Below are 9,405 nucleotides of genomic sequence, written 5' to 3'. Positions count from 1 at the left end.
CTTCAAACCTAACTTCAAAATATCATTTCAACTTAGGATTGCCGACATAGATCGATGACCTTGAAAATGGTGCTAAGATGACAACGACATTGATCACAACATAAAAAATAAACTATTCTTTTGGATTAGTGGATACAAATTAAAGCACATTTTTACCAAAATATGAGGCGCAACTGCAGCAATCTTCCTAGGATGGTGTGTAAAGCTCCTTCCTTTTCCTATAAAGAGCACAGATATGGACGTCTCAGCCATTCTTATGTCTCTACTGATTCCTCGTTTCTCCATGTTTAGTATATTCTCCTTTCTACTCTTCCATCAATTTGTTGCTTCTTGTTTCTACTTATTCATCGGTATTCTTGGCTCCGTTCATGAACCCACATCAGAGAAGAGGCTAGCAAGGTATTGCAGGAATCTTTTCTTTGATTGTCTTATCGATTTTAGGGTTAATTTCATGGACTACTGATAGTTGGTGAAAGTGTTTGATGGTGTTGGCATGGCTCAATCAAATCAAAGCTCTCATTGACTGTTGGGTTCTTTAATCTGATTGAGCCGTGCCAATATCACATGCAATCTTTATACATGTGTCATCAAAAACTTAGAATTTCCTTCATTAACATATACATATACCTTTGAAATATAAACCCATTTCTTCATTATGTTCATTTATTCTGTTGATCATGAGATCGATCTTGATCTTATTATCAATCTGATAAACGTCTAGATGTGAGATGATAAACGAGAGAAGAAAAGGTTATAATTACTATGCATATTATATTAGGATAAACAAGTTAACGTGGATTCTTTCATACTTTGTTTTCTTGTCTCTCGCCATCTTTTTGACAAAAATTAAAGAAATCTGATTCCAAGGAATTACTTGGGTCCCAACTGAGCTGGTTCTAGCTAGTTATTCCTAATAATAGAACTGGGATTTGATATCTTGCATGTCCTGCTGCATAAACTAAACCAAAACTCTGTGATTTCTGATTTTATTTCTACTTGAAAATAATGAATGGAGATGTAAAAATGTAAACTATTTCGTCATATTTTCTTTGGCATATATATGAGTTGGAGTTTTTCTTGGCTATGGTAGAGGTTATATATTTTTAAGAATTCATCAGAGACTTTTCTGATGTCCCTTTGGACTTCAGGGCAGCTTGGGATGGAACACCGAAACATGTGTTTGACCTTTTTTGTCATTTTCTTATTATTGTTTGTGACATATATGTATTTTTTGGACAGAATACTGAAACATGTGTTTGACCTTTTTTGTCATTTTGATTGTTGTTTGTGTTTTTTTTTTTTTTTTAAACCGTAGAGGAATTCTATTTGAGCCGATTAGATCATCTCTTCGAAGTTTATCCTACCATATGGGGTAGTTTAAATTGGAGATTTAATGATTGAACTCATATAATTATTATATTAAATAAATAAAAATTTTGATATTAATTAATATAATATAAATAAATCTCGAATTCAAACTTTATTTTTTGAGATTTTATGTGATATTTTTGGTAAATTTTATATTGATAAAATACTAAAAGATGGTAAATTTGTTTATATATTTCATATCATTTAGGGTGATAAAATGATTTTGGCTAAATAATGTATAAATTTTTTAAACAATTAAGATGTATTTTAAATTATAAAATTTAAAAATAAAATTAAAATAACTACTTTGATAATAAACTAAAGTATGGAAAAGATTTTAAATTTATTTATATATATTTATATTATAAATGATATTAAAATTGTTTATTTTTTCTAATAATAATGGGACAAAATTATAATGGATAATTATGGTTGGATTCGAGCGGAGTTTGAATTCGGTTCGGTTTATATATAGTTGAGTTTGAGTTCGAGTTCGAATTTATTGAACTTGTGAAACCCAAGTTCAAACTTGGCTCGAATTCGGTTTGACTCATTTTTTATTATTAAAACGATATCGTTTTAATACATATTGATCAAAACGATATCGTTTTGTATCAAAATTTTTAATTAAAAAATCTGATGAGTAATTCGAACTCGAATTTAAACTCAATTGAGTTTGGTTAGGACCGATTCATTTCAAACTTATTCAAATCGAATTTAAATTGACTCAGTTTAAATCCAACCTATGGACAATAAGTTACATTGTTACATCAAAGACATATTTTGCATTTTTATGATTCAAACTATCCAGAGATTTGTTTGCCACGTTTTATTTATATGTTTTAGAGGGAGCCCGGCAGGTCACTAGTATCGAATAAATGTTGATTTGACTGGTTATCGTAGTAATCAATGTTTATTCCGGTTGAAATGAAATATTTTCTGCACTTCAATTAAATATTTTTAAGTTATTAAAAAATTGTACAAATTATAATTTAAAGATTAGAGTAAGAGAAGGCATTTCTTTTCTATTATACTTTTTTTTTTTTTTAAATTTTCTCGGACAATATACAATGCATTTGCTTTTGAATTATGCAAACGAATCTGTCTTGGTAGCCCTAAATAGCTTTAAACAAAGAGACAAGGGAAGATGGACATAGTGTGCAGAGATCTAATAGGCACAGCTGGGTGATTTTGATGTTTGATTCAAATCGAAATTTTACAAAGTTATTAGAAAATGCCAAATGACTATTTTCCGTCAAATTTTGATTAAATATTTTTTTTTACATTTTAAGTTTAAAAAGTCTATTTTCATATACATTTGTCAGAGTTAAACATCAATTTTAACTGTTTAAAAATGTTTTTACCCAACAAAGTGACATCTTCTTTAGATTTGGAGGAAGATTCCCCAACAAATCTTTTGGAATGACATTATGGGCATTTCTTCATTAGACTCGGATGAAGAAGCTCCCAATATTGATCATACTTCATGGATTTAGTACGGTGCGTATATTTGCTCATAATACCCAAACCTTTAGATTTTGTATGAGAGACATGCCCTTCTTATATAGAATAACTCCTTTTATGAGATGGATATCACAACTCTTGAAAAAACAACATGAGATTGCCTAAGTTTGCACTCAAACCTTTTTTTTTAATCAAACTTTAAGAAATTTGTAGGAACTTGAATTTTCCTATGAATGAGCTTATTGAGATCCTCAAGGTTTATTGTGTCTTCTCTCTATAATCATGGAAGATTTTATTTATAGAATCAAATTTCTCCTCTCCTTGTCCTAGTTGGTGGAACATAAAAGTTCCTAAGATGCTATCAAAATGTAGTTGTGAATATGAAACTTAGGTTGCTTGAGAGGTTGCTAGACTCAAAGTAGTAAGTAATTAAGGAAAAGGTAATGAGGTGACGACGATAGGATGAGTAGTTGCCAATAAATCTTAGAGAGAAAAGATCATGTCCACTGGCAGTTTATATTTTTACCAATTTTATAAATTTATCAATAATAAGTTTATAAATTTTATTATTTTAATAATTTTATAAAACTAAAAATTTTATCAATTTAGTTTTTTTAATTTATAAATTTATTATGTATACAATTATTATTTTTTGATGCAAAACATTATCTAGTTTAGTAAAGATATATGACATTTTTGTCTTATTATAAACTTTACACAAAATTTAATAGATCTTATTAACAAATTTAACAGATGGGTGTGGAAATGGAGATTTCAATCTTAGATATCGCAATTTAGTTTATCAAAGTTTGGGAGGAACAATGTAAATCAGCCTCTTAGAAATTGGTTGTAAAGAGGCAAGCCTGCCCTTGACTAGATTAGATCAATATTTTATGAATTTTAAGGGCCAGTTCGATTCCCAACTATCCAATAGGCCCAATTTGTCTTTAAGGCCCAATTTAAATAACTAATAACTATCTTCTTTTAGGCTCAATTTCTTCCCGATTCCGAGTCAAACTGAGAGAAGGCAAAACCCTCTCATCGAGGTTTAATATAAGAAAGTTACATGTTCCTTGAAGAAGCAAAATTGACGGTCTTTACTGATTGAAGAATCGAAGAAAATGGCGTTGACGAATTTCATATTGACAGTAGCGGGTGTGGGTGCAGTAGTTCTTTTACTGAGGAGCGATGTGAAACAATCAGCTGCTATATTCAGGCGCAATGTAAAACATATTCGTAATTGGCTCGAAGAAGAATCTTCTAATGCTTCAAAGTAACTTCTCTTTCTGGGTTTTATTTCGTTCGTTTTATGGAATAGATTTTTTTTTTTTTGGTGATTGATCCAAATTCAGGGTTTTTTTATTGATGGTTGCGAGCCATATTTTAAGTTTATTTTTGTATGAAATTTCCTATGTAGTTTAATCAAGTGTATGTTTGAACCGCTGGAAACGCCTTTAAGTTGGAGTTTCGATTATTTGGTTGGTGGTGCTAGTGTAGTTAATTTTTGGGATTAAAATTCTGATTATTCTTGTTGAAAATATGGATGATTTGCTTTTCACGAATGATGAAATTATAAATTCAACATGTTAATCTGAATTAGTGTAACATATGGAAGTTCAGCCAATGATAATATTGGGATATAACCCCTGACAAAGAAATTGCTTTTTGCTTAGTGTGTTCTCTGTCATCTAGAATTATAGAGCATCTAATTATGATTATGTAGCAATGAGTGGCAATGCATATTCTTCATGTTGACAATGATTATGAGAGAAATTCATGCTAGGACACCCTCAAGTTAACAATTAATCCAGGTTATTTACTGCACCAGAGACTATTTGAAAACAATCTGTTGTGGGAACTTTGTGCATTTTACTAATCGAGTTCTGATTGAATGGTTAGTTGTAATGGAAATTGCTGCTATGCTATATTGTGAAAACATTTTTTCTTGTAGTTTCCTTGTATTTTCAGGGTAACAGAAGCTAGTAAATTAGTTAGCAATTTTGGTTCCAAGGTGTAAACTCCTGTGAGAGATTTTGCATATAATTAGTCTTGTACTTGATCAATGGGTTTTTTTTTTTTTGGGTTAGGTTCGCTTGACATTTTATTTCATGGAATAAATGATTATTGAACTCATTAATATTAAAGTGTTAAGTTACTCTGCATTGGCAATAATTATTAGATTTACATAAAACTAGATAATTTGCCATCAAATGATCTAGTTGAGTATAGAAGACTAGTTTGGGAAAACCTAGCTATAAATGCTGAGGTATAGCAATACCAGTTATCATGATTATAGTAAGCAGTGGGAAAAATTACCTTTAAAAACAAAGATTTTGATTCTGACTATCTGTTGATGAAGAAATTAACTGTTTTACTCTTCCTAATGGCCTCTCCACTGTGGCTGTCTACATCTCTTTGCTTTCCATATAATAAAAATTATATCTTTTAACTAATATGTAGGTAGCATCTATCTTTGAAATTGATAGTAACATTACTTTAATGGATCTGCTTTCAGGGCTGGGGAGAAGATAAAGCCCAAGGAATTGGAGTCAAAACTTCCAGAGAAAGATACCCCGAAGGAGAACTAACGTTTGTTTTTGCAATGGGCTGGTATATTATGAGAGTTTGTACTTTTTTTTTTCCTGGTAACTTTTGTGACTTTTTGACGATTTATTGAGAATAAGTCGTGATTACCCTTGCAACAAACTAACTGGAATTTATATTTGTTATGGTCTGTTAATATGCTTATATGTAACTATTAAAAAGAACCTGCAGTTATTTTAAGTTTCATCTTCATTTTGGAATTAGTATGGCCTTCTGAGGTTGTGTTATAAACTCATGTTTGTCATCTATTTATATTTTATCCACTGGAATGTAATGAAGACCAGTGCTCTTGATGCACATGTCGTGTTACCTATTTTCTTACTTTGCTTAACTGCAAAGAGTGTCTATTAAGTGTCTGGATTTTACCAGCCTTAGCTCAGCCTCAACCTCGTCACGAAATTCTTGCAGACAAGTAAAGCTCACAGGTTAAGGAGAAAATTAAATAGACTATTTGGAAGAAATGTTCTGTTTTTTTATTGCTTCCAACAATCACTTAAATACAAGAAAATAAAACAACTTTTCTTAATATTATGGCCACTACCTCACTGCAAACTACCAGATAGGCATTTTATTTGCCACTACTGACTACCACTACAGACAATTATTATTTACCACTACTAATTGCTATCGTTAACGGTTTCCTTATTTGTAGCTAACTAATAAATCCACTACCAACACTCCAATACTTATAAGCACGTAACATCCCCTCCCGCTTGAAACCTTGTCCCCAAGGTTAGTTGTCTTCTTCCTCAAGTATTGGTAAGTCAATAGCAGGTTGAAACTTGGATTTGAGTTGTCTTCAAGAGAGAAACATGGATTATGAGATGAATTCTTGCTCCTGGCAGAATGAGTTTATATGCTACTGGTCCAACACGTTCTTCCACTTGATATGGGCCATAATAGCGAGCTAATAATTTGTGTGTTTTAACCCTTGTTGCTGAAACTTGCTTGTAAGGTTGTAGCTTCACATAAACCCAATCTCTAACAATGAATTCTCTGTCTTAGCTGCCCTTGTCATAAATTGTCTTCATCCATTCTTGGGATTTTATTAGTTGTTCTCGTAGTTGCCTGAGCTTCTTGTCTCACTGAGTCAATTCTTGATCAACTAAAGCATCAACTGTTGTTCCTGCTTCATAATGAACAAGAGTAGGAGGTGTTTTGCCATAGACAATCTCATATGGTTCTTTTGGTTGTAGAATGCCAACTAGTATTGTAACAAAATTTTGTCCATGGAAGCCACTTCACCCATTGCTTTGGATTTTCCCCAACAAAATATTATAAATACATTTCAATAATGTGATTTGTGACTTCTGTTTGGTCGTCAGTTTGTAGATTATAGGAAGAAGAAAAATGGAATTCAGTTCCCTGCAGTTTAAATAGCTCCTTCTAGAAATGACTTGTTAAAATTGGATCTCAATTTGAAACTATACTTTTTGGCATTCCATATAAATTAGGCACACTTTCAAAGAATGTCTTTGTTGTTGTGATTGACATAAGCGGTGAGGTCATGGCCATGAAATATGCCATTTTTGACAAATGATCCACTACAACCATGATTGTTGTTTTGCCTTGAGAGTATGGTAGCTCGATGATGAAATTTATCGAAATATTTGTCCATACCTCTTTTGGGATTGGTAGCGACTGCAAGTAACCAAAGGGAGCACCTTGTTCCCTTTTGTTTCATTAACAAATATCATAAGCTCAAATAATATCTAAAACCAAGGCCTTCATACCTTTCCAATAGAAAATAGACTTCAAGCGATGAAGAGTTTTATGTAGACCTTCATGTGTGGCATTATGAAAGGCTTTGGTGATAGGGGCAAGTAATTTGGATGTGACAAGGAGGTATAGTTGGTTTTTTAAAAGAACAAGGCTGTTTTTCATGGTCCATGGACAAATTATTCTTTAGTTTAGTAAAGCTCATGTAACTTAACCATTTCAGGATGAGTTTTATTTTCTTCTTCTAACGACTCTAACCAAGTGGGCTCTAAGTGAGAAATAACCATGAGTTGAGTTAAATTGTGATTCCTAGAGAGAACATCAACTGCAACATTTTTTTTCCCCTTTTAATACTCAATAAAAAAATCATACCCTCTCAATTTGTTGAGCCAACGTTGTTGCTTGGATTTGTCATGCATTGATCCCAGAGAAATTTGAGACTTTTGTGATCTGTTCATACAACAAAAGTTTGTCCCAACAAATATAGCCTCCAACATTCCATTGTAAAGATTAGAGCTAACATTTCTTTTTCATAAGTTGAAAGACCTACATCTTTAGTTTTAATAGCTTGACTAAAGTAAGCAATCGACTTGTTATTCTGCATTAATACAGCTCGCACTCCATGTCTAGATATATCACGCTCAATTATGAAAGGTTTTGCAAAATTAGACAGCACTAAAACTCGACCTAGCACCATAACTTGTTTAAGTGCTTCAAATGCAGCTTTCTTCTTTCAACATTGATGTCAATAATGCTACAATTTCCCCATAACCTTGTATGAATCGTCTATAATATCATGTTAGGCCCAAAAATCCCCTTAAGCCTGTAATAGTGTTCGACTTAGGTCATAACAATTGCTATAATTTTGCTTGAATCTATTTGTACACTGTCATTATTGATTATATGACTAAGATATTTTATTTTGGTGACTCCAAAATTGCATTTCTCATTTTTAACACAGAGCTGGTGAGTGGCTAAGATGGAGAACACTACCCTTAAGTGCGTCAAATGATTTTCCTAACTTTTGTTACATACAAGAATGTCATCAAAGAAAACCAATATAAATTATCGCAAATAAGGACAAAAAATATCATTCATAAGAGCTTGAAAGTAGAAGGGGAATTTGAGAGTTTGAACGATATTACCATAAATTCATAGTGGTCATCATGTGTTCAGAAGGTAGTTTTTTCAATGCCATTTAGGTAAATTGGAATTTGAAAATAACCTTGACATAAATCTAAGCCTATGAAGTACTTGGCTCCATGGAGTTCATCCAATAATTCTTCAATAACTGGGATCGATAATTTATCCTTAACTGTTGTCGAATTCAATACCCGATAGTCCATGCAAAATTGCCATGTCCTATCTTTTTTCTTGATGAGTAAAACTAGAGATGAATATAGACTGTTACTAGTTCTGATAATTCCATTTTCCTTCATTTCTGTCACAAGTTTTTCAATCTCACCTTTTTGGCAATATGGACAGTGATATGGTCGAATTGAAATTGGACCAACCCCAGGTAACAAGTTGATTCTATGAGCATAATATCTCTGAGGAGGTAAACCTTTAGGATTTTGGAATATCATTTCATATTCATGAAACAAGGTCTCTATTTGTAACTTTTGTGCATCACTCTAGCCTAATTGCTTTTTTTTTTTTTAGGCTTTTGTGACTCCTTTAATTGCAAAAAGTTATAACAAAGTTCCTTGTTTCCCACTTTGGCGATACGCTTTGGCTATTTCTTTTTTTTTTTCCCACAGTTTTGGTCTTATTTGGTTTAATTCCAATGAGTTTAATATTCTTCTCTTCTGATTGGAAATGCATTATGAGTTTGACAAAGTCTCAAAGAATTGGTCTAAGTGTTCGTAGCCATTGAGCACCTAAAACTACATCACAACCTCCTAACTGAATCACAAAGAAATCTACTTGAATTCATGTTGTTGAAGTTTGATTATGAGCCCAAGTATTTTACCCATACATTTCAATTGTTCGCTATTAGCCACGATTGCACAAAATTGCTCTCCTTGAATTGGTGTGAGCCCAAACTTTTGAATCAATGATTGACTTATAAAATTGTGTGTGTTGCCTGAATTAATGAGTACAGTGAATGGTCACCTTTTAATCTCTGCAGAAACATGCATTGCTTCAGGTGCTTGGACCCTGATGATAGCGTGAAGAGATATCTTTGGAATTTTAGTTTTTGCTATTAGTTCATCATATTCTTCACTTTCCTCTTCTTCCTCACATCTG

At 32.2% G+C, this 9,405-nt stretch overlaps 1 protein-coding gene across 1 annotated transcript; it reads left to right on the top strand.

Annotated features, from left to right (window-relative positions):
* The first annotated feature begins 3,819 nt into the window (after positions 1–3,819).
* Positions 3,820–5,745, top strand: LOC123222997. The gene is made up of 2 exons (XM_044646040.1): positions 3,820–4,105; positions 5,348–5,745. The coding sequence occupies exons 1-2, from the start codon at positions 3,954–3,956 to the stop codon at positions 5,418–5,420; spliced, it is 225 nt and encodes a 74-aa protein (XP_044501975.1). The 5' UTR covers positions 3,820–3,953; the 3' UTR covers positions 5,421–5,745.
* The last annotated feature ends 3,660 nt before the right edge of the window (positions 5,746–9,405 follow it).

The sequence above is a fragment of the Mangifera indica genome, chromosome 8, assembly GCF_011075055.1.
Source record: "Mangifera indica cultivar Alphonso chromosome 8, CATAS_Mindica_2.1, whole genome shotgun sequence".
Taxonomy (NCBI): Eukaryota; Viridiplantae; Streptophyta; class Magnoliopsida; order Sapindales; family Anacardiaceae; genus Mangifera; species Mangifera indica.
Note: the sequence above shows the minus strand (reverse complement) of the source record. Positions and strands in the feature narration are given on the sequence as shown.

Coding starts and splice junctions, on each gene's coding strand:
- LOC123222997 (XM_044646040.1), top strand. CDS start 3,954: ATGGCGTTGACGAATTTCATATTGACAGTAGCGGGTGTGGGTGCAGTA. Junction 4,106..5,347: donor GAATCTTCTAATGCTTCAAA/GTAACTTCTCTT, acceptor ATCTGCTTTCAG/GGCTGGGGAGAAGATAAAGC.